The 26,193-nt window shown below is 38.4% G+C and overlaps 1 protein-coding gene across 1 annotated transcript in view; it reads left to right on the top strand.

The window, feature by feature from the left end:
* shmt2 (serine hydroxymethyltransferase 2 (mitochondrial)) overlaps nt 1–21,080 on the top strand; it is a 41,508-nt gene extending 20,428 nt beyond the window's left edge. Inside the window, exons 3-12 of the mRNA XM_017705180.2 lie at nt 4,184–4,263; nt 5,058–5,258; nt 7,566–7,647; nt 11,776–11,898; nt 15,462–15,601; nt 15,873–16,035; nt 17,050–17,149; nt 18,238–18,393; nt 18,513–18,620; nt 19,412–21,080. Of these exons, the coding sequence (XP_017560669.1) occupies nt 4,184–4,263; nt 5,058–5,258; nt 7,566–7,647; nt 11,776–11,898; nt 15,462–15,601; nt 15,873–16,035; nt 17,050–17,149; nt 18,238–18,393; nt 18,513–18,620; nt 19,412–19,539 (1,281 nt within the window). The 3' untranslated portion in view covers nt 19,540–21,080. The remainder of the gene's footprint in view (nt 1–4,183; nt 4,264–5,057; nt 5,259–7,565; nt 7,648–11,775; nt 11,899–15,461; nt 15,602–15,872; nt 16,036–17,049; nt 17,150–18,237; nt 18,394–18,512; nt 18,621–19,411) is intronic.
* Nucleotides 21,081–26,193: the final 5,113 nt, after the last annotated feature.

Genomic DNA, 26,193 nt, shown 5'->3' on the forward strand with positions numbered 1-26,193 from the left:
CCCTTACTTTGTTTACACAAAAGCTGGGCTACAAAGCAGCTGATAAAGAGAACAACAAACAGGTTTATGAAATCATAGAACTCTGAAGGAACAAGACAGTGGAGCTCTAGAGAGCCTGTCATGTTCTTTCCCTCTGAAACAAATTGCTTTTATGAGTCTGCAGCACTGGTCCATTGGTTTTGTACCCCTCAGTGAGGGTGGACCTTGGCAGAACACTATGGAGAAGTAACTAGGGACATTATGCAGATTTTGTAACCAATATTTATTGAAAAGTTTTAAACATTTTGATAATGTATATATTTTAATTTTCCTATAGTTTTAAATGATCCTTTAGAGACTGATGTGATTATAGTTTGTCAAATGCGAATTATGAAGTATGACTCTGTTCTTACTTAATATAGGACAAACAGCTGAGAGCGAGTATTGTAGTAGGGCATGGCTGTCTAAAATTCTTTGTGTTTTTGGTTTCGGGTAATCACCTCTTTTATTTTCCTCAGTTCATGTCAAGTCAGATCATGTTTATTTCTATAGTGCTTTTTACAACAGGCATTTTCACTTTCACAAAGCAGCTTTACAGAAAATTCGGGTCCGAGCGCCAGTGTGCAAGCCAGGGGTTACAGTGGCAAGGAAAAACACTCTAGGAGCAAGAGGAAGAAAGCTTGAGAAGAGCCAAGACTCAAATGGGAAACCCATACTCCAGTTGACACCAGATAGCAAAAACAAAAATACAACAAACTATATGAATGGAGAATAGATTTTTATATTTACTATAGAAATATTGAGTATAGATAAACATAAAGGAAAAAAAGAAACCGATCTGTCATTGGACAGAAGTACTTCGATTAACCAGTGATAGCCGATGACTACTCCTAGGGGCCTGTCAGAGGAGCAATGAGCAATAGATCTATGAAAATGTCACCAGTACCAGTAATTACCAGTGACTACAGTCAGGTACATATAACAGAAAAAATGAGAGTTAAATCCATGAACATCAGTGACTGCTGTAAGAAACCTGTAATAATGATCTGTTAATGTCTGAGAAGAGCTCAGTGTATCGTGAGACAGATGGCACAATGTCTGTGACTATAGTTTGAGTCTGTACATGCACCAGTATCACCAGCGGAGGTTTTTACACAGCAATGGACAGCAGGAAGCGCCGTGGTGGTCAAACAGGTCCAGAAGTGGGGTGAGCAGGGGCACCCAATAAAGGCAGATGACGCAACAGCATCAGATGGCACAGGATGCGCAGTTGTTCAGCTCGGCAAAGGAGCACACAGACACTTGGTTCTGTTCAGTTGACTGAGAACAGTATATATTGTTAAGAGTTCAAACAGTGGTTCTGGCCAGCCTAACGATTACAGCCTAAATAAAAAGGGAGAGCCAGAAGGCAGCAAAGATGTGATGGCTCCCTGAGAAGTCAGTGCCCCTCCACTCCATTCTCAGTTTACCTTAATAGCCTATGTCAGCAAACCCGCAGGTCTGCACCTTTTTCTGTAGTGGGAAAAGTTAGGACCAATTAGGATCCACCTTGGTCGCTCACAAAAAGAGATCATTTTCAGTTTTCACAAGTGCTGTCTCTGTACTATGATGAGGTCTAAATCCAGACTGCAGTATTTAATGTATGTGATTCCTATGCAAGTAGGATCTTGGTTGTTACCCCACAGCTTTCTCCAGAATCTTTGATGTAAAGGGTAGATTTGAGAGAGGTCTATATTTTGATAGCTTGAAGGGATTGAGCGATTAATTAGAGGTTTAATTACTGCTAGTTTGAGTTTTTGGTATATAGCCGAGGCTATGTAAAGAGTTTATTGTAAGGTTTTAGTGTTAGAACATATTTGAACATTAAATGTCAGGTCTTAATATATTTTATTTGTATGTTATCTTACCAGTGATTATATTTTGTATTCAAATTTATCAATTTGGCCTTTGTTACTCTGATATAGGTGAGCAGGAGATGCCTAATATTAGTTTCTTTAGTGGAACAACCATCTAAGGCAGGGTGTACAGTTTTATCCGCAAAGGGATGGAGTGGCTGCAGGTTTTCGTTCCAACGATGCAAGAGCTCAGCTAATCTTTTTTTTTATTTTTTTTTTTTAAGAATGATACTAATTGATTAAACAGGTAGACTCAGGTGTGCTCCAGCTTGTTTGGAATGTACACTACTGTGAGTCCAATGCAGCAGGTAAAAGTTATATTGGCCCATTTATCTATTCATGACTGTCTCAGGTGAAGTAGGTTTTTGGGATGCCTTGCTTGAATATCCTGGTTCAGATCACACCATAATGGTATTGGACTTGAGGTCAGATCTCTGACTTGTGAAAAATCCAGCCATCTATGTGTGTTATAAGCATTTTGAAGAGCAGTGTTTTTTATAGCCTGTACTGGGATTAGATTGGAATTCTGGTTACACTCTTCTCCAGTTCTCACTATTTTAGTTCAAATACGTTTTCTATCAGAGACCTTGATTGTTTAAAGCATTTGTTCTCCAGAGAAATAGCTGTTAAAAATAAAATGTTAAAGGTGCTTGTTAATTAAATTGTCTGTAATTCTGATGAAAGATCATATTGTAGATTTTGTTGATGTAGAAATCCAGATAATTCCAGAAGGTTCACAAACCTTCTCTCACTTTCCTCACTTTTTCAGTGGTGGTGTTTTTTTTTTTTTTGTTTAGTTTTTTTGTTTTGTTTTGTTTTTTTTTTTTGCAGTTGCAGTATATTTTGGTGAGATGTCACAATAAGACAGTACATTTAGAAGCATAAAAGCAGCAAGTGTAGTGAATATGACCATCACTGTAACTGTATTAGGAACTTGGGAGACCAGTTGATAATCGTAACAGGAATGATTCTGCCGTGTCAGAGGGGTCTGACAGGATAAAAATGATGCCGAAGTTTTGTTAGTTCGCATTTCACACAAGGTGGGAAATAGTTGCAGTAGTGCAACTTCAGGTGTGAAAAAGTAATTGCCCATCTGATGAATGCAACCTAGTTGTACAGATAATGAGGGTTAGTGATTGGAAGACTTTAATAAACAATCAGGTTTGGTCTGTCTGCTATTGGCTTTTACTACTACAGTCAAGTGAGCATCTTGTGGCTAATAAAGCACAAAGAGCTAATCTAATCTTCCAAAAGCAGTTGTTAATGTCTGTCCAAATGGGGAAAATTGGAGACAGTAGGCTTTCCTGAAAGTGGTTGGTGTTTTGCCGTCACCTCTTCAGCAGCTTTTAAGGTCATTGATACAAAAACGAAATTCATAGCACAGAAAGATCGAAACAGCTGCTTGATAAAGAACAGTGCTACTTGTCCTGTTTTACCAAAAAGCACCTGAATGGTCCTCATGACCATGTTTAGATACATGAGTGGATCCTGATGATTGTAGTTCCCTTAATACCTGAAACCAGGAGCTGAATTCAGCAGGTAAAATATAGCGCTAGTTTTCAAGCTAGATGGTGGTCAGTTAAAGTATCATACATTTGGCAAAACTAGAATGACTTTACAAATCATATTTTGTGGTTTAATATAAATTGTGAATTTGCAGCTGTTATCTTATTTTTATGACACTTGAACACCTACGAAGGCTGCACTGCTGTTTGTATATTGATTGTTGTTAGCTAGGTGGAGTGTTATTTCTATATGGATTTTCTTTGTATCTGTTTTATCGTCCCTTTTATTTATTTAACCTAGAAAAACTTGTCATTTGCTTCTTTTATTTTTTCTCTGCCCGTCATTTATTTGTTACTGCCCTCCCATCTCCTGTCCCTAATGCCACTTATCTCTCTCTCTCTCTACCTCTCTCTCTCCCTCGTTCTCTACCTGTTGGTCCCCTGTAGTGGCTGCGTGTTGTGCAGCAAAAGCACAAAAGTCCTCAAATTGCATTTCCAATTTGTGTGTTTGCCTTCACAGCGTGGTGGTGGCATGCATTTGAGAGCTGTTGCCTGCTCTGTGGTATCTGATGATCTGAGGCCAAACATTAGCATTGTGTTTGTGTGTGTGTGAAGGACAGTAAGAGAGATAGGAATGGAGGGGTGCTGTGATATTATGGGTAGAGGCTTGTCAGGATACCACTCTGCAGGGGAAGTTTCTTTTTCTCTCCTCAGGGGTTATTGCCCTAGGTCTATGATAAACACCACAAACAAATGTTTACTCTGTACTGTGTGTGTGTGTGCATGTGTGTTTCTCCCCCACAGAATTTTTGCAGCAGAGCAGCTCTTGAGGCTCAGGGCTCTTGTCTCAATAACAAGTACTCAGAAGGCTACCCAGGAAAGAGGTACTTGTGTGTCAACAACAGGCTGTGAATACATCAGCAACTTCACTTTCATTACTGTATGTTGCCTGATATTGTGACTTGTTTTAAGTGGAATATTATTATAAAATGCATTTTTTGTAGTGACCTAGGGAAATATTGGCATACTAGGCAAAGATGAGTAGAAAATGATATGAAAAAAGGTTTATCTTTATGTAACACTAATAATATGAGAGAAACCCAAATTTTCAGCCAATAAATCTTGTAGGTAAAGTTTTACAGACCTGCTTTGCGTACTCCTTTGTCTTTTGTAAGTCAGGTGGAAGAACACACAAACAGGTCTGAGACCATTCCTCCTTAGAATGATCTCTCTCGATGCTTCAGAGTCCTTGGTCCTCACATGTGGAATCTCCTCTTCAGCTCAGCCGACAGGTTTTCAATTATTTTTGTTTCATGGGACCAGAATGACCACTACAAAACCTGTAGTCCGATTCTGTGGTCAGTGAACCACTTTGGATCAGGACCATTGTCCTGTTGAATAATGCAACCATGACCCATTTTACTCTCAGGCAGAGGCAGCCACGTTTTGATGTAGCATCTCCCTGTAGGAGTCTATGATGCCATATATCCATGCCATGGTCTCTAGAAAAAAATTAGTCACATTGTCATGAATCTTCCACCAAACTTCACAGTGGGAATAAAATTCTTTTATGCTTGATAAGTATATAAATATCTTTCTTTGTGTAGGAGCGACTTATATTCTATTCCAGGCAGTGGTCTTTGACCATTTTAACTTCCTTGTGTTTGTGTCTATGCAGGTATTACGGTGGTGCAGAGGTGGTGGATCAGATTGAATTGCTGTGTCAGAAGCGGGCTCTAGAGGCGTTTGATTTGGACCCGGATCGCTGGGGTGTCAACGTTCAGCCCTATTCGGGTTCCCCCGCCAATTTCGCTGCTTACACAGCTGTGCTCAGTCCTCATGACCGCCTCATGGGCCTGGACCTGCCTGATGGTGGACAGTGAGTGGATTTGGAAGTATCTACTCACTCATATTTACTCATCTCTTGCTTGCACATTTATTTGTGTAGGGATGTGGCAAAGCTTCACCTGTTGAACATCTTTAGCTGAAAGAAAAATGAAAAATGCTGAAAGTTTTGATTAAAAAAAAAAGAAGAAATGCCAGATTTTTTTAAGGGTTGTAACAGCTAATTAAGCTGATCAAAATAATTAGGGAAAATATGAACATTAAAAAATATATCTCTTCTTACACAGATGAAACCAAAAAAGGCTTAATAGTTAAGTCAGTCAGTTAATTGACTAGTGTTCAGCATGTGAATCAAAATATTAAAAAGGCTACATTTAAAGGCTACGTTAACATTACCTGCCTGAAAAAAAATCAGATTTTTTTTTTTTGATACAGAGATAAGAGAAATTTGTGATATAGATTTTTCATAGCAGTGTGAACACCCAAATCTGCTCTTTTCAAATCAGATCTGAGCCACTTTCATATGTGGTCCTAGATAGGATGCCTATCTGATTCATGGCATGCAACCTTAATGACCGTGCCCATGTCCGAATTGAAAATTGACCATTTTTCGCCTTCATCCTGCTCTACTGATGAACATCTGAGAGCTGTTCAGAACTGATTATTTTCACAGCAAGGCTTGCTCTGCTGGTTAGTTTGTCTACTGTTCATGACTGAATAATTCACATGAAGTTACTGTTTTGAACATGCTCCTGTGTGCCATTTCAGGACACATGTTCGTTCACATTAATAACAGATTTGAGTCACTGCAGGCAAAGCAGATTTGTTTCTTATATCAGATATTTTGAGACGACTGTCTGTACTGTTATTTGCAACTGATCAGATCAGATTTCAGTGTCCACACATCAACATATCTGCAAAAGTTTCTGTGGTAAATCTGCTGGTGATGCAGATTTCAAACGTGAGTGCAGGAGAGATGGAGGTGCATCATCTCACCTTCCACACTCTTCAGAATTCTCTGGCATAAGCATGAGGCTTTGCCGCTCTTCTTCTTTCCCCAGCAATTCCATGACTCTGGATTTAACATTGTCATTGTTTGTCTCGTTGCAAGTGACACAAAAGTAACTTTGAAATCTGATTTAAGCACCCAGAGCATCCGGACTTAGTCGCATCTGTCGATATCTATTAGTAATCTCATTTCAAACTACCTTCAAATTTGGTCCGAGCAAAAAAAATCAGATATGAGCAATGCTTTTTGTAATGTGAACAAAGTGTCAAAGGTAACACTTCAAATCATTTCCGTAGTAAGGAGAAATTAAAAAAAGAAAGAAAATATTCCTGTCCCCTTTCAAATAAAAGTAGTTTTCAGGCCTCAGTAACTCTAAGTATTGTCCCAATGAAACAACTAATTTTTCAGTAGTAGTATTATTATTATTTATTATTATTATTTATTATATATTTTTTTCTTTAAAGATTTCCAGTAATGTTTTCTTTAAAGGCATTAATATATATTTATACAATTTCACTAAAACCACAAAAATCAGTTTTTATTTTTGGTAACACTTTTACAGTGGTCAGTTGTAGATGCTTAATAAACTCTTGTTTGTCAGTAACACATTAACAGCATATGAGTGAAGTAGCAGATGTGAAGCATCTAAATACATTGAAATAAATATCTTGATGTTCTGTTGATACATTACTAGCATTAAGTAGATGTATTGTTATTAACTCATATTGGCTTGGTCTGTCCTGATTTCAGTTTTGCTCAAGATATTCTAATTCAGTGTATCATTACTTTGTCATTGTTCACATGAGTAGACAAGTCAGTTCTGCATCCAATTTTCCCATTGTATACTCCCTCATCTATATTAAATAGTTCATATCTACATTTTCTGTTCCCCACTTTTGTCTAGTTTTACAACCCCAATTCCAATGAAGTTGGGACGTTGTGTAAAACATAAATAAAAACAGAATACGATGATTTGCAAATCCTTTTCTACCTATATTCAATTGAATACACTACAAAGACAAGATATTTAATGTTCAAATGGATAAACTTTATTGTTTTTTGCGAATATTTACTCTGAAGCCACCAACTCATTCACCCGTACCTTCAATCAGTGGGTTTAGTGCAGGCAGTTCTCTCGTGTACTCATTCTCTCACTCACTCACTCGCATACTCACTCTGTGTCAGACTGAGGGCAGTGTGTTTGTGTTCAGTAACCTCACAATGAGTATTGACTCATTCTTTGCTTTAGCAGGGACAGGAGCTAATGAAGTTATTAGGCCACACTCACTTGTTCTCTCCCCTGCTCCCTCTTGTCTCTCTCTCGCTCTCTAGTCTTACCCATGGCTATATGTCTGATGTGAAGCGAATCTCTGCCACTTCCATCTACTTTGAGTCCATGCCCTACAAACTCAATGTAAGTCAGGCCATTTGCCATTGGTATTTTCTTTCTGTTCGTGAAGTTAATTTTAGGCCTTGAAACTCTTTTAAAATGTACTTTTTCATTTAGTGTTTTTGACAAGGTATTAATCAATGTAAGTGCTTAACCATCAGTAAATGTTATTGTAAATGTTATTTTCCCACCTCAGGCTGTCATGTCAGAGAATATATGAGCTGTTGTTTCTGAAATGTGCCACTTTTTTGTGACCCTATTACTAGCTTTAGTGAGATGTATAAATGGCATGTAAAAGCCTGTGTTGATGTCATTAATTTCTAGTTTGCATAAATGAAAATATACAATACATAAAGGTTTTGTTCTGATAAGCAGCTATATATATATATATATATATATATATATATATATATATATATATATATATATATATATATATATATAATTGTTATTATTGTATTTTTGTGTGTGCAAATTGAGAAAATAGACTAAGATTACTTGTCTCATGGTCATTCTGCAGAAAACAAGATAATGCAAATTTCTTGTGTAAGTCAGAATAAATGGAATGGTACATTTTTACAAGTGGGAATTGATTTGAGGACGAAATGTGGGATACAGGTTAAAATATTTTTTGTTTAATTAATAAATTTTTTTAGTATTAAATTACTAGAAAATGAACCAAATAAATAGATTTTTTATGGTCTTACTGTAAGATGTTAATGAACATATTTCATAGAGAAGTTCGATGTCAGGGAGGTAGGAAAGCCCAGAATCACTATATTAAAGGTAGATACAGACATTTTATGGTTTTGTGATCATTTAAATGCTGATTTTAGTAATTTTATTTTAAGTTCAAATTCAGAACCCTTCACTTTTCACAGAAATAAAAAAAACTGCATTAATCACTTTATTAAAAAGGTAATTGGACAAAATTGATGTCAGTTCATGGAAATTGTATATTAATGCTATATTTGTTACTCAGGTTAATTTTAAATCTTTCATTGAAATTGAACTATCAAAGTCTATTCAGTACTGTGCGTTAGGGGTGGGCAATGCGGCAAAAACATATCAAGACTTTTTCAAGATGCACAATATTCATAATCATGTTTCTTTTTTTTTTTCTTGTTTGATAGGTTGATACTGACAAAAGGCCTCAGTGGTGCCAAATAAAAAAAAGAAAAAAACTATGAATACAGTGATTTTTTTTTTTTTTTTTCTTTTCTTCAGTATTTTTATGTCTTTGCTTCACCAAGTCCAATTAAACAAGCCTAGTTATTCTCTCTTCCTAATGAAAAATTATTTATTTTAGTGCTCTTTAAGTACTGACAATATGAAATAATATAACACCAATATACTTGGGACATTGTGTCCAAAGTGTGTGTGTGTGTGTGTGTGTGTATATGTATATACACACACATTTCTGTGCTGCACATTTTCAAATTCATTGATCAGCACCAATGTGTCTGTGTCTCTGTGTACGTGCGTCTCATCAATGCAGCAGTTTTTGAGTTTTTGGGTGATCAATGTGTTGGGGTGTGTGCTGTCTCAGTGGTCTGCCATCTGATGGATGAGAGGGCAGTCCCCTCTCTACGGGAGAGATAATAGGAAATCGACAGGCGGGCCACGGCCTCTCTCTCTTCTCCTCACACACATACACGCGCTCAGGCCCTGAGAGCCCACGTCAGTGAAAGAGTGAGTAGATGGACTGTGAGTGCGAGAGGTGGAGATGGGAGATTACCACCTGTGCAGAGAGAGAGAGAGAGAGAGAGAGAGAGAGAGAAGGAGGGAGGAGTATAGTTGAGTTCTGTGTGGGATGTTAAGCCTTGTGTACTGTTCTTACTTTTACATGTGCACTGACTTGGCCTGTATCATGGAAAAACAAATTCCAAAAATCTGATCACTCAAAAATACTTTTTTGGGCAATACTGTGTGGTCAGAGACGGCCATCGACTACAAGTACATTTTTCAGCTGATATTACTGAGGAGATTAAATATTATCCACATGGATAAGTAAGGGAAAAAATCATATGAAAGCAATGTGACTCTAACAATCATGCAAGACCCCATAAACAGTACTTAAAACTATCTTTTTTTTTTTTCTTAAAATTTAAATTAGTAAAATCCAATTCCCACTAGTTAGGACTCCTCCAGTCACACAATACTACAGTAACGCAGCATCATTGGACATCTGAACGTGCTCTGAGAAAAATGCCAACTGCCGATGCGGTTGCGTCAGATAAAAGATGCCTGTGCTGGCTAGCATCACGCTGAATGATAGGGGTAGAAAGGGAGCCATCTCACCCACCCAGAGATCGAGGCCAATTGTGCTTTCTTGAACTCCTAGCCATGGATAGCTTTAGCATCACCAGGGATTGATCAGATCTTGCTTCAGATCTGAAAAATTCCACAGGTGTTTCTGTCCATCCTTCCACTGTAGGAAGAAAATTCAGCACTTGAGTCTGAAAGGATGTGTAGCTGTCAAGAAGCTGTTACTAAGAAAAGGAAATAGACACAAAAAGAAGAGCATTTGCAAACCAGACAAAGAAGCTGCTGGAGTTCACAGCACAATGGGCTGACCACCCAAGAGTCATTGTGTGTTTGGGATATCTTAGATTGTGAGAAGCAGAAAAAAGCAACCAACTTCTAAGACTGAACTTTGAAGGTCTTTACTAGAAGCCTGTTTTAATATCCCTGTGGATTTCTCTGAAAAACTGAATAATGTCCTGGAATAATGAAAGCTCTAAAGACAAAGTGGACACACTAAACAGTGGAAAGATTTTCTGTTAAATATGTTTTCTGCCCTCCCCTTTCCCATGTACTGCGTGTGTTCAATATGAACTAAGCTGCAAAACCAGTATTACCTTTTTTTTGCTATGTTAAATTTGCACATAGCTACGACAGTTCTTTAAACATTGAAACATTCAGGTCACTTTTGTTTTATACTAGGACAATTTTAGGGACCTATTTGAAAGTTTTATGTAGTGACTGCTTCTACCCACCATTACATTGCATTTGCATAGGGGGACTGTTGTTGTTTTTGGGAATGAGTGCAATTTCAGTTCATCTTTAGCCAGTAGTCTGTTTTGCACCAGTCTGTGTGCCATACAGCTACATTGTAATGAAGAGCTTGAATTTTGTGTTCAATTGCGACTTCGCCTTCCCTGCTGTTTGCTGTCTTCTCTGCAGTAGACTTTACCAGTGACAGCTTTAAGGACGGCAACAGGGTAAAAAAAAAACTTCATTAATGCCATAACAGCAGGAATCAAAGTTACTAAGCAACAACTCTAACATGACAGCGGAACGCAGCGTTTGACAGTTTGTGCTGACTAAGAAAATGTCATTTAAAAGCACAGATTTCTCTGCAGAGAAGCACATATACAATACTGTCTTTAGGGAGAGGCTGGATAATTGTGCCTCAGAAAGCAGTTGCCCATGAATTAAAGTCTGGAACCTGTATTCCAAACCCAAATCTTAGTCATTGGGATGTGCATAGTGTGACACTCTGAACTGATAAGTTCTGTTTTTTGGGCTGCCTTTTTAAAATGACATTTTTTGATCTGGACCCATATTCTCATATTTAAGAATGAAATATACCACTAAATAGGGATACACAGTAAGTCATATTGGTATCACCTGTTAATTGCTTTAAAAAAAAAATCACTGACTGTTATTTTTGACTGATATTTGAGGATGTATTTATTGTACTCCAGAAGATCAGATCAGTTGGCTGATGATGGGCTACAATGCTAAAATGTTGTTTTATTAATTTTACTGGGCTTGTATAAATGTTTATTTGCATTAACAGATATTTGTTAATGGGTGCAATGGAGTAAAGTTCTCTGAAGAAATTATCATAATTTGATTGGGCTTAATATAGCTGATACTTGTCAGTTAATATTGCCTTGATCATGTCTAATTGTGATCATTTAAATCAATTGCAATGCCCATAGCTGTGACATTTAAAGGTTTTTATTTGTTTGTTTGCTTGTTTTTTAAGAAGGTTTACACAACATCAACATTTATTTGTGTGTTTAGCACCAAAAATGCATTTTATTTTACAAATTTAAAGTGAAAATTACTTATTTTGGCATTTATGTTAAAAATAATATGCCTCCCTCACTCGTTCTTTCTTTTTTTTTCCTTTATTGCTAGGCTCAAACAGGTCTAATAGACTATGACCAGATGGAGAAGACTGCAAAGCTGTTTCGACCCAAGCTGATCATCGCTGGCACCAGCGCCTACGCCAGACTCATCGACTACGCCCGCATCAAGAAGGTGCCACACACCTCGCTTTCACTCACTATCTCACACTCACTCTCACTTTGTCCCTCTCCACCTGTCCTCCTTTGTCTTTCTTTTCCTTTTTTCTCATTTTCTCATTCTCTTTTTCAGTTTGCTCTAACAAACCGGCTTTCATTTTTTATTATTACATTAGCGCGCTCTCTCTCTCTCTCTCTCTCTCTCTCTCTCTCTCTCTCTCTCTCTCTCTCTCTCTCTCTCTCTCTGTCTTTATCTCTCTCTCTCTCTCTCTCTCTCTCTCTCTCTCTCTCTCTCTCTCTCTTCCTCTCTCTCTCTCTCTCTCTCTCTCTCTCTCTCTCTCTCTCTCTCTCTCTCTCTCTCTCCCCCTCCCTCCCCCCACTTACTCTCTCTCACCATCTCTCTATCTCTTTTTCTCCCCTGCACAGACCAGACACACATTTTGTTAAAATGCTCATTCTTGACACTCCTGGATTTTAGCACTTTTTTTTTTTTACTCTCCTCTCACATTGTTTGTCACACAGATGCTCTCTGCCACTTTCTCAGAGACACACACACACAAACACATACACACACAACACTTACCCCCCCTCCCCGGCTCTCTCTCCCTCCCTACACACACACACACTCTTCTTTCTCATTCTATCTCTCACGCACTCACACAGACATGTGCTCTGTTGGTCTTATTCTGTCTGCATCAGTAGGATGTTTTTAGCACTGTGCCATGTGTTGTGTTTCCTCACTGGAATAGGTCTGTGTGAGACTTGGTCCTCGCACCCGCTCTGCCTCTGCCTCTGTTCACGCACACATTTTTTATCATAACTAAGCAGTTTTGTGTTTATAAAATGAGATGTAAACGTTATTAGAGTCCGCAGCTGCTAATAACAAAACTATGTTGGGCTGTCACTGGTTTATTTTCAGTGTAATGCCAAAAATATCATAGTAGCAGCATTAATGAAAATATGATTCACTTTGCTTTTGGATACTGAAGAAAGGTTTGGAAGAGAAGAAAGGAGTGGAAGAATTAGGTCATTGTTTACTTTGATTTTCTTTCTTTCTTTCTTTTAAAAGTGCTTAAGTTCATCTCAAAATGTTAATGTTAAAATTATACCATACTTTTGTTTATTGTCTTGTACAATGGTTAGCTATTGTTACCGAGCTGCTTCTTACCATCAATTAAAAATCAGGTGGATTGCCAGTGCCAACTTTTCGTTAGATCTCCCTAGAGCTAGAAAAAAAATGAGGTTGCAAAAAAATCATCTGAAATCTTACTCATTATCTTATAAATCTTATTGACTAAATCATTAGAGGTATTTCTGAACTAATGCCTTAAAACTGTGTTGAAAAGTGGCATTATTTATACAGTATCTCAGAACCATAAGGCACAGCCAGTTTACTAAACCAACAGAATCTGTCTGTAAAAAAACATTTACCATTGCACAAATAAAAAAAAACACCTATATTAATAAATATTTTTACAGTATCGACAATGCCTTTGCAAGTATGGGTCAAAATCGTTGGTTTCTTAGTCTGCAAGCTGCCTCTCCGTTTAATGAAATGCTATGATGTATGATATAAAGGCTGTGTCTGATTACCGTCTCTGCAAACAAGCTGCTGCATTTTCTCCACTTTTCTCCACTTCTTTACTAAATGGTGGTGAAGGAACATGTTTAGTATATAGTGGAGCAGCATTAGTTCACCTGATGTATACCTTCCTTATAGACAGGCAGAACAGTGCCGCAACTATCAGTGAATTCAGCCTATATACAGTATTCTCATTCTGCCAAGTGGATCACAAGGCTTAGGGCTGTTTTTTACCAATAAATAACATGGGTGAATGAACACAGCTTCTGATATCAGAGTGGCACTGTGACACTGGACATCAGTGTTGTGTGGATTTCATGCACAGCATCCTGTGCATTCTGCCCTCTTTTTGCTACTCTTCTAAAAGAGTTTGGTGGGCTTTTCTTAACTGGGACCTGCTCCAGCTTTCCTGGGGCTACTCCTCTCTCTCTCGCTCGCTCTCGTTTTGTCTCACTCTCTCTCCCTCTCGCTCTCTTGGTTTCCCTCTCTGCGTCTTCCTCCTTTCCTTTCATCCTCTCCTCTCTTCCCCTCTCTCTTTCATGGATCTTTATCCTCTCTGTTCCTGCAGGGCCAGATTGTGTGTGTTGTGTTTGTTGCCGGGACTCAGTGTGGCCTGATTTTACTGCTCGATAAACACCAGATCAGCAACACACACACACAGATTATGCATATTAAGCACTCTTGCATGAAATTATCAGTTGATAATCAGTTGGCAAGAAACTTTTGTATCTCTTCCAGTGATGTGCAGTGACGTGTCACTTTCTAAACTGTATGTGAGGACTATATTTTCCCTGGAAAGTATTTTTGAGTTTTTTCTGAGGGTACATTATTTCTGTCTTCAGCTGCCTGTCTTTCTGCCTCTGAGTGTGTATCAGCCTCAAGTGATCAGATCATAAATGGACACTGAGTTGTATACAAAAGTTTGGGGACACCCCCCCAATGTCCAATGACATTTTGTTGATTTTTATGATTTTTCTAGGTGAAAATGAGAACACATAACCTACTATAAACAAACTTTAGATATGTAATTTGGCAAAATATCAGAAAACACTTTCTGTTCATTTGCTAAGTTTAACATATTGGGGAAAATGTATTAAATGTGCTATATTTATTTTTAAAAATTATTTTTTTCCCCCATGTGTTTGCAAGCGAACAGTAATTTTGCATTAAAATAAGCAGCCGTTTGTTATCTGTATGGATTGGTTGATCTTATTTTCAGCTAGATAATCAACAAAACATTACTGGGGAGCTGAAATCTTTGCATAGAGCTGTATTGGTGCTTTAACGTGTTCTTTCCAGGGGCCTTGTTTGGATTTTGTGACTGGATGAAGGGTGGGAAGCACATTTACTACTCCATAGTCCTGTTATGTTTGTCAGAAACACCTTGTTCATGTACATATAAGGGCTGCTACAGATATTTAGATCTCATGATCTGTTAACACAGGAGAGGAGATGAATAAAGAAGCCATGCTGCTGCTTTCGACACTGCTTTGAATGCACAGTTGATTAGGTAGTATTTCGTTGCACACATCGGGCATTTTAGCTTTCTTGCTATAAATGTTACGTGGTGTCATATGTGTGTGTGTGTGTGTGTGTGTGTGTGTGTGTATATATATATATATATATATATATATATATATATATATATATATATATATATATATATATATATATATATATACCTGATCACCTCTAAAGGTGGTTTGAGTGATCTGATTACGTGTCTCAGAGACACATTCACATCTGTACTTAACACTCTCCGCTTACATTCTGATCACCCACGATATATGTAAATGCACTGGACCTCTTTTTCTCTTCTGCTGTCTCTCTCTCTCTCTCTCTCTCTCTCTCTCTCCCCTTCTCTCTCCCTCTCTGTCCCTCTCTGTTCCTCCCTTTAATTTTGTTAAGCACTCTTAATATCATATGTTCATTTTTATTGTAAACAGCTGTGTTTATTCAAAGTCTCTCCCTCTCTTTCTCCCTCTTTCTCCTTCTAGCTATGTACAGAGTTAAATGCATATATGCTGGCAGACATGGCCCACATTAGTGGCCTCGTGGCTGCTAAAGCTATTCCCTCTCCATTTGAGCATGCTGACCTTGTCACCACAACCACGCATAAATCCCTCAGAGGAGCCAGGTAAGAGAATGTGAGAGTGAGTGCATGTGACTGTGAAGAGCGTTACTATGTAACGAGTGAATGAGCACACTAAGTTTTCCAGCTCATTGCCAATAAACAAGATTTATTTCAATTAAATGAATGAATTCATTAAGTAAAATATCCTCAACACATTAGGTGTTAATTGGATTTCAGCTCAGGTGAAGTTCAGTTTTTGAACTTGGAACAACTGAGTAAAAACCAAGCGCTTCATTTGTCGGTTAATTTTCAAATGACCTTTTTCTGTTCGCAGAGCTGGGCTGATATATTATCGTAAAGGGGTACGCTCAGTGGATAAGAAAGGTGCTGAAGTCAAGTATGACCTTGAAGACAAGGTCAACTTCTCGGTTTTCCCCTCTCTCCAGGGCGGACCCCACAATCATGCCATCGCTGGGGTCGCTGTAGCTCTCAGACAGGTGCGCTCTGAACATGACAACCCAAGCAAACCTCTTTGTTTCTTCTTTAGCAACTTTTGCCCCTATATTATTCACCTTGTTTTGTTGTGAAATTGTTTATGTACATATACACTTATGTTCCAGAAGGTATATTCATTGTTTTCGTGGTGTAAAACCAAATTTGTTGTCTCTCTCTCTCTCTCTCTCTCTTCTCTCTTCTCTCTCTATATATATATATCACAAGCATTAACATTAACTAGCATTAACAAGAGCATTCCAAGTATTGCTGGCATGCTGAGGTGTTGGTCCTGTGTGAGTGCTTAAGTCTTAGTGACCTAGGTAAATGTTACCCAGTAAAGCAATAACTGCTTTTGCCAGTTAACAAAGTCTAAAGTGTAGAGCTATCAGCTTACTTGCTCACTGTATTTACTTAGCAGCTAACACTGGTTGTACTGGTGAATCAATACTGCTCACAGATACATTACAAAATACATTAGCTACATAGCCATCAAACAAATTTTACTCAGTACTGCCCTCTAAACATGTTAGAGCACCATGCTTTTTTTGTTTTCAGAAGCCCTGTGCATTTACTAATTTATTTTATTTATATTTATTTGCCTCAATCCACCCAATTTACATTTTTATTATTGTGAAATGTAATGACTGTGGAAAGTGAAGGCAGTCAGCTTAAATAATTGCGATCATATCAAATACCTGCTATTATCTCAAATAATTGCGATTGGGTGTTTATGTAATAATTGTGACGCGTCTAGTTAGAGCACAGTTATCAGAGTCATCGAGACTCATTCAGATTCAGCAGCTTCCACCAAGGTAATAACTGCCTGCTGTATTTTGGCAAACCTCTGAGGTCGTCTGGTAAAACCGATCCAAACTGAGGTTACATATTAATAATTTGTATTTCATTCATGAAACCGATTTCTGCTCTTTTCCAGCAAATACGTGTGATGGATACAAAGCAAAGAAAACACTGTACGATGTTTTTTCCTTCTCTTCTAATTTTCTTTGTTTGCTCAGGCCAACACCCCAATGTTCAAAGAGTATATTGCACAGGTGATGAAGAATGCTAAAGCCATGGCCAATGCATTGCTGAAGAAAGGATACACTCTTGTGTCAGGTAAACATACGAACACAGCTCACCCAGGACATACATACAGATTCATTGTTACATTCATTGTTGTAGATACACTGTTGGAAATAAAGGTTCTGTGCAGGTACATTTTTCATTCATCAAGGTACAAATAATGTAAATTTACCCTCAAAAGTACAACAGTGGTTTTACGGTCCAGCTGTGAACCTTAAATACGTTTTTCCCAGTGGATAAGTACATATTTCATATTTGTGCCTTTTCATAAGCTAACATTTTAAACCACAACTACACAATGAAAAGCCTGAAGATGATACAGGTTGTGTGGTGTCAATAAAACTAAAAAAGAAAATATAATTTCAGTGGATTATGGTACAATGATGTTCCCTGAACAAAGGTACTGAGATGTACTCTTGAGGGTACCACCCCAGTGACAAGAGGGATACTTCCCCAGTGACAGTATCGTACCTTGTTTTCTGAGAGTGTATGAGTGCATCCTTATGTTTTTCTTCACTTTTTGTTGAAGTGTTAGATTGCTAAAAGAGTTATGAGTTATGGCTGTGTGATATCTACTTGATGGGTACCACATACTATTTTACAATGATACTGCAACATAGTCTCAAGGTATATATTTGAAGGTATCTTATGATCCTTTGATGTGATGTGTTTAAATGTTATCCTACATTATTTTTCATTATTTTGATTTTGATTGAAATTATCTTTGTTGGGTGACTTAATTTATCAAAATGCACAAAAAGCTTGCCTTGAAGTTGTTATTCTGCAAAGAATATAAATATGAATGTTTTTATCTGTGTAGTCTTTTGTTGCAGTCAACAAAATCTCCAGTTGTTTCATTCATTTATTTATTTATTTTTTAATAACTTGTAAATTCCAACTGCCCTTTATATTGTATGTATGGCTCAGTAGGAATGATCCAAACTACCTGAAGTAACATATTGTTTTTAACTAACAAGAAACATTTAAGAACTTTTTTCTGTTTTTTTTTTTTCTCTCTTCTGCAAACTGTTTTGGAGATATATTGTGCAGCCCTAAAAGTAAACTGTTCTTATATTTTTATCATTATTGTTAAATTTATTAAAAGTCTCGGTCTCTCTCAGGTGGCACTGATAATCACCTGGTGCTGGTAGATTTGAGGCCTCAGGGAATGGATGGGGCTCGAGCAGAGAGGGTCTTGGAGCTTGCCTCAATCACTGCAAACAAAAATACCTGCCCAGGGGACAAGAGTGCCCTTACACCAGGAGGCCTACGACTGGGTTAGTAACACGCAAAATCACTAACCTTGCTTCTAATACTCTTGCTGTATTCATAACAGCCATACTGCTGGTGATCTGTGCCATTCGGTTTGTTCTCATTGGCTTCTGTTGCATCCCAGGTGCCCCTGCATTAACGTCTCGCCAGTTTAAGGAAGCAGACTTTGAACAGGTTGTGGAATTCTTGGACGAAGGCTTCAAAATTGCTCTGGAAGTCAAAAAAAAGACCAGTGAGTTCACAAGACCCTCAGCACTTTCTTAAAACAGTAAAATAATGGTTTGGGGAAAAAATCAAATTTGCAGAAATTTCTTCATATTCCAGCTTTGTATGAGGAGCCTGGGTATGTCTGATCTAAAGTTTGTTTATTTAGTTTTAGACTGAAGTTGTGAGGGTAATGTAAAAAAAATGTTTTAGAGGCACACCTGGCTCAAAATAGTTAAGTAATCTCAAATAGACAATGTGTTTTTTTTTGTTTGTTTGTTTGTTAGTTTTTTTATTTTTTGGTCCAGTTTAGTCAGTTGGTGCTTCTTCTGGTTCAAATAAAGCTCTACCGCATCTTTCCGAACTGCCACTAATACAGCATTTTCAGACAACTAAATGTGCTTTGAGGAGAGTACTATCAGTTCTGTCACGTCATCTAACAATGTTTCCACCTTGGTCCTGGAGGGCCACTTCCCTGCACATTTGTGTGCTTTTCCTGCATTAACACAGCCACTTTAACTCAATAATGGGCTGGTAATGAGCTGATTTGTTGGATCAGGTTTTAGGAGCAGGGAAAACAATAAAAAGTCTTCATCCAGGACTGGAGGTGGGATACAATTATCTAGCAGGTGCCCATGCTAGTTTGTGTCGCACTAAGTGGGATGGGGCGAGGGAGGACCGTTGTGATTCAGGGGATGCATTCTAATGCATTGCAGTGACCTGATGACAAGAGTAGACAGTAGGGTCTTGTATTGTATTTTTCACCCCCTCTTTTCTCCACTCCACTTATCCTCTCATCTTTTGTTTGACGCTGTGCAGAAAAGCTGGCGGAGTTTAAGAGCTTCCTGCTGGAGGACACGGAGACAGTGGCATGCATCGCAGACCTGCGCTACCGCGTAGAGGCTTTCGCTCGACCCTTCCCTATGCCAGGCTTCCTTGACCACTAACCCAGCTCAGAGACAGGAAGAGAGAGAGAGACAGGAGTCAATCTACAAGCCTTCTGGCTTTTGTCAGGAAAATGAATAAAATAAACAAGGTAGTCAGTATTCAGACAGTATTCAGACATTTATTTTTTCTTTTTCTTTTTTTTTTTTTTTTTTTTTTTTTATCCTTTGTTCAAAAGTGTTAAACATAGACAGTTAAATGACAGAAGACAGTACTATGGAGGTGATAAGTGGTGACAGTGCAGAATTTTGCTGAATCAATGAAAAGTATTTTTTTTTTTGTTCTTTTCTCAACTCAAATGCATTATAGATTTGTAAAAGACCAATAGTACAAATACACTGTTTTGCATGCTGAAAGTTTTCTTAATGCTCCAGAGGGCACCTCTTGGAATCTGCTCTAGTGCCAGCAGGCTCACTTTCAGAGTAGCTCTAACAGAAATAAGTGAAGTGTATGACGGGTTAGATCAGGAGATCGAAATATTGTGGTTTGGCATGGTTAGTTACAGGACTGAAAATTGTGACGCTATCCAAGTTAAAAGCTGAAACTACATGGACTTGCCAAACAAAAGCTGGCAAAATCCAGCTTGTGAAATACAGAATGGACAATTTGTATATGATCTGTACTAATCCTAGCTAAGACTGCAGCTAAACTAACAGCTGACTATATCTAAGACCAGCCACTCGAACAAAAAAATCCTGACAGATCGTTGCACTGCCCTGGCATTCAATGTTTACAGATCATTTTTCATTTCTCATGTCTTAATGTGGAATTGCAGAACAAATATCTATCATGAATCTCTTTATGCCTCAGCATAGAATATTTTCCTTGTCACCCTAACTACTGCTGCTTTCATTTTAGAGAAAAAAAACATTAATTCCTATTTATGTAGAAAGAAACTAACTAGAAACTAAACACCCATGTGTGTAACTTTTAGAGTAATTATAAGCACAGAGCTTATGATGCAGATCATTGATGCATTACAGAGTAACTGGAATTATAGATTACATGGGGAAATGGCTTAGGGAGGTCATAAGTAGTGCCAAGTTCTTTAACTGTGAAGATGCACACATTATAACCAAATATTTGATTTAATTAATCTGCTAATCGCCCTCACCTCATACTAACTGCTGTGATGTAATGATATTGGTGACCAAACATATGGGGTACTGTTAAATTACACTGAGGCTAAGAGATGTTTTGGTGTTCATGTCTTGTCTTTTCCCTGTACAAGTAGTCCACCAGCAATGCCTACAGTAGCCTCTGGTTTTCCCCTTTACTCTCAGAGGTCTTAACATCCAGACCTTGATTCCAGTTCCTGCTCCTAAATTTTGTAACGTAACTGATTGGTCACCTTGTGATATACCTATGAGCGATCACAAAATCCAGAAACTGGGTGCAAGGTCTGGGTTTGAGGACTTCTGCTCTAATCTATCATTCTCCAGAATGCTGCCTAAGAAACTTTTTATCTGTAACCTTTTTTAAAGACCTTTACAAAGTGATTTTATAAGAAAGTCTAATCCCAATAAAATGTGCAGTAGCTAAACCGTTCTTGTTTTCATTTCAGCAAAAGCCAAACCAATTTAATGGGTTTAATATGCTGTGTACCATGCCCCTGTCCTTTAAAGGGCTCATATCCTACTTTTGCATTTATTTTTTCCCCTTGAGGTCCTTTTGCTTTTTTGTGAGATTACGAACCAAAAACATAATTCATTTTTACATGACTATTTTCCCACCTCTATTTGTCCCTTAGAATTAAACAAAGCCCGTTTTTGTAACTGTGCCTTTGAAGGGCCCATAACCTACATTTTTCTTGTATTTTATTTTTTTACTTTGTCCTGTTTTTGCGGGCTGATGTACCAGAGACTAAAGTCATTAAGACTGATATATGTGAAAGACCTGTGTTCTGATTGGCTGCATTGTGCAACATTACAGCCAAAAAAAATCATTTTAACTTAAGCTTGAATGGGTGGGACTGATTTTTATGATGGCACAGAAACTAGGAATTCAAAGCTCACTGTTTTTGCAGCTTAATTTCCATATATAGACCATTTGGACATGAATGAAACGTTCTGAAATCTTAATAATGTTTGCATACTACAGGAGCTTTTTAAGACTGATAAATATAAATGAGCTCTGTTCTGATTGGTTGCATTGTATCGTGCCTCATTCCAAAAGCTGAAACCGTTTACCAGTTCCGTGTGCTAAACTGCTGTAGGCTGATAATGGTTGTGTTTTTTGTTTTTTGGTCAAATCTCAGAAACGGATTCAAAACTACAGTAGTGTCTTTTTACAAACTATGGACTGGGGAGTGAAATACATCTGGTACAAATGTTTTTTTTTATTTCACATTTAAAAAATGTTTACATACTACATCAAACTCTTATTTCCAAAAAATGAGGAAAATTCAGGTTTTTAAACACAATACGTTCCCAGTTTTGGATTCAGTTTTGTTTTATTTTTTGGAGGTTATTTGAATGGAACATGTACTCCTAGATTACAGTGTGATTTGGGCTTGATCTGGTGATTTAAGAACAAGCTGATGCATTATGGAACAAACATAATGATTGCTTGAACAGGTACATGTAAGAATAATCCCTCTGTGTGCATTTTCTTGTGCGTGACAGCAGCAGCTGAATGTGTGCTGTTCCACAGCTGTGCTTTAATGACAGGCCAGCAGTGGAAATTGTCTCACTCAGAAAAACTGAGAAAGGACAGACACACACACACACGCACAACAAACCTACCTGTTCCGTGTCAAGGAGCAGTAGCTCTCCCGTCATCCTTGCTCTTTGCCTCACCGTTACCCTGTCACTGTTAGCATTGCAGCACTGCAGCTGTCACTGTCTCTCTCTCCCTCTCTCCCTCTCTCTCCTCCTCTCCCTCTCTTCCTCTCTCTATCTCTCTTATCTCTCTCTCTCCCTCTCTCCCTTTCCCTCCCTCTCTCTCCCTCTCTCCCTTTCCCTCCCTCTCTCTCCCTCTCCCTCGCTCTCTCTCTTTCCCCTCTCCCTCTCTCTCCCTCTCTCCCTCTCCCTCTCTCTCTCTCCCTCTCTCTCCTTCTCTCCCTCTCTCTCCTTCTCTCCCTCTCTCTTCCTCTCTCTCCCTCTCTCTCCTTCTCTCTCTCTCCCTCTGCCTCTCCCTCTCTTCCCCGCTCTCTCTCCCTCTCTTCCTCTCCCTCTCTCCCTCTCTCTCTCTCTCTCTCTCTCTCTCTCCCTCTCTCCCTCTCTCTCTCTCTCTCCCTCTCTCTCCTCCTCTCTCTCTCCCTCTCCCTCCTCCTCTCTCTCTCTCCCTCTCCCTCTCTTCCCCTCTCCTCCTCTCTCCCCCCTCTCTCCCTCACTCTCTCTTCGCTGAGACAGGCAGGCACTAATTTGACAATAAATCACCAATGTTCAACGAGGGACGGATAAGCGACAGCGCCCGCAATTAATTGGACTCGTTTATTTGGAGTGGCACACCGTCGTCGCGACGCTTGTCATAATTAAAAACGCATAGCAACATGACGAGTCATTACAGACAGACGGCTGCTTGGGCTTAAGTGCTGTTTTAGAGTTAAGCTCCAAACTGTCCTAATGCACCATAATTATCTCATAATAAAGTGTAAGTGTCACTTATAACGCAATAATGCTCCCCCATTGAGAGAGAGAGAGAGAGAGAGAGAGAGAGAGTGAAGGATGGATGAATCGTGAGATCGCGAGGGAGGAGAGGAAGCATTCCACTCATCAATTAACGGCCTGACAGCCCCATGGAGAGACGCTGAAGGGGAGCACGCCCATCTTGCTTACGGTTGAGCATGTTTCCTCCTCTCCTGCTCTCACACTCTTTTTCTTATAAGGTAAGACCTCTTAACAGGGAATTCCTAGTCAGAACTGCCACTCAGTAATTTCGATTTTTTTGTGCAAAATTGTCATTTTAAATGATTCCTTTCATAGATAGGTGCATTTTTCAGCTTTTCAGCTCCACTCTCATATTTTTAGCACTTTTCAAATCCAGTTATAGGATCTTCTAAAGCAGGCTTCACACTGCATGTTTTGTGTACTGTAGTGCTTTTGTGTTTTCAGTGGGAGAATCGCATTGTGTGTGCTGCACGCCCCACGTAGCACTCAAGAAGCCTACTTTTTTCACCCCTCCCCCTGAAAACAACTGTGGTGGGTGACAGAATTCTTTACCTGATAGAAAGAATCCTTTACAACCGTTGACTAGATCAAGAACACAGGAGGCAGGTGTATCTATATCAAAGTGAACAATCAAGAGAAAACTTTATCAGACAAAGTACAGAGGGTTTACCACAAAATGTAAACCATTGGCAAGCCTCAAAAACTCAAGGTCCAGACTGGAGTTTGCTAGATTGTGTTTAAAAAGCCTGTACATGGGAAATGTACAGTTCTGGAACAACGTTTCAATTGTGCCAAAATAATGAGAAGAGTATAGAAAAGGGAAAGAACTGCTCAAGACCCAAAGAATCTGTTAAGCATGATGGAGGTAGTTTTATTTAGTTCAGGTTTGGTCATGTATGGCTGCCAGTGGAACTGGTTCCCATTTATTTGATGATTTGACAGCAGGATGAATTCTGAAATATTTATGCCTGTATTATTTGCTCAGATTCAGCCCAATGTTTCAAAATTAAATGGCGGTTCACAGTGCAAATGCACCCAATACTTTTTAAGGCAGAGAAGTGGAATGTTCTGAAAAAGTCTAAGTAAACATCTCACAAACAAACAGGAACTGAAGACAGCTACAGTAAAGGCAGAGCATCTGGTGACCCAGAGACCCAGCATCTGGTGATGTCTTTGGTTGGGTAGGGGCTATGTATGGAAATTTCTACACTGTTCACTTGGTTTAAATACAAATATACTCAGATTAAAGCTGAAAATTTGCGCTGTAATTTAAACTCCAGGTTGCTGTGACAGCTCAAATTACAATACTTAGGACAATAAATATCTGGACATTGACAAAGTGTAATTGTTCAAATTTCCCATCAGTCATAGTTGTGACTAGAAATAAAACTTACAGTACCACTTTTATTTAGTGGGGTCCTTTACAGATAATTAAGAAGCTCTTAACAAAATATCAGTAACACAGTGAAGTAATAGTAGTACAGCATCTGAATACATTACCCATGTTTACAGGCAACATAATAATCCTAAGAATAGCTCAATCAGTATGGAATTCTTTCATGTACACACCTCAGTTGGAATAGACTAGTCCGATTAAGGTCATTCAGAATACAACTTCTATATGGTTGATTGAGGTGGGTAATTCTGTAAATAATCCCATTAAATAGAAGAAGAATAATCGTGTCAACACCTGTATCTGATTACATTCCCAATCAGAAAGTTTAAGTATGTTCTGCGCCTGCATGTTTGCGTCATACTGAAAGTTTATAAAGTTCAACATGGTGGAAGCAGAAACTGGTCTGCAGAGGAGCCGAAGTTCAAACTTTGAACTTTAAAAGACGGCAGCAGGACGGGTGTCCATCTCTGAACATGTCTTCCTCTCGCCCTCGTACGTTTTCCCTGAGTCTGGCATCATTTTAAAGTAATTAAAAACCAGCACTTCTCACTGCTGCTCATCTATGATGGTACTCATGTGATGCTCACTGTCTAAACTAAGCGGTTTTCTACACATGCACATAATTGTGGATTGGATTTCTTTAATGCACATGTAAACTGCTATTTTCAGGCAGATTGAGCATATAAAGGGCAAAAATCCTTGCATGTGAGCACAGCCATTGAGGTAAATACCTTGAAGATATACTGTTTATACATTGCTTACATTAAGTAGATGTATTGTTGATATGTAACATGAAGTAGACTTCATATGGTACTTCCTTTAAGCAAGCAAATCTTACTCAAAACCAAAACCTAACCCTGGCCCTAATCCTAACCTTAATCTTAACCAAAATCTTAACCAAAATCTGATCCAGTTAAAGTGATCTTACTGAATGTTGTCAGCAGCATGTCTGTAACAGCTTTTTGAGGATGTTGAGATGGTCTATTATACCTGGTACATGTTAAGTGAACTCTCGCGTTCATATCTACAGATATGAATTAAGACACTTAAAAAAATAACTGAAAAACAACTTTCAACAGAATATAAACAGCTTTTATTTAAGCAGTTAATTAAAAGTCTCTTGATAATTCACTTAAGGTAGTCACTGCTGATACATCACTGATATATCACTGAGAGTCTGTTGAGTGTTTTTAATCTAAAAAGGACTCAAAGTGTCACCAAATGTATAGTTTCACTAAACTTTCCAAGACACCTTCTGAAAATGGCATATAGTTTGTCAAGGAGTAAAATTCATGTACCCTCTGTAAAAATCTTGGGACTAAATGAGTTAAACTGGCTTTGAGTCAGTTTTTGTTTCTCCACTAGTAGCAAGCAATCCAGGCCCATACACAGCTTGAGTGTGAGTGGCAGGTAACACTGGTGAGCAAATCCAAGCAGCCAGACTGGATTGAGATCACATTCATCTAATTCAGCTGAGGACAGATTTAATTAGCAGTAGGCTATGACTGTACAGAGAAAAGTAGTGCTTTGACTTCACCTCATTCAAATGTGTATTAAGTTAATGCTGAAGCAGTTAACACTGTTCTACTAGCAACAACGTTCTAAATGTCTAAGCACGTACATCAATCAACATTATGACCGTCTCCTCG

The sequence above is a fragment of the Pygocentrus nattereri genome, chromosome 26 (genome assembly GCF_015220715.1).
Source record: "Pygocentrus nattereri isolate fPygNat1 chromosome 26, fPygNat1.pri, whole genome shotgun sequence".
In the NCBI taxonomy this organism is placed as follows: domain Eukaryota; kingdom Metazoa; phylum Chordata; class Actinopteri; order Characiformes; family Serrasalmidae; genus Pygocentrus; species Pygocentrus nattereri.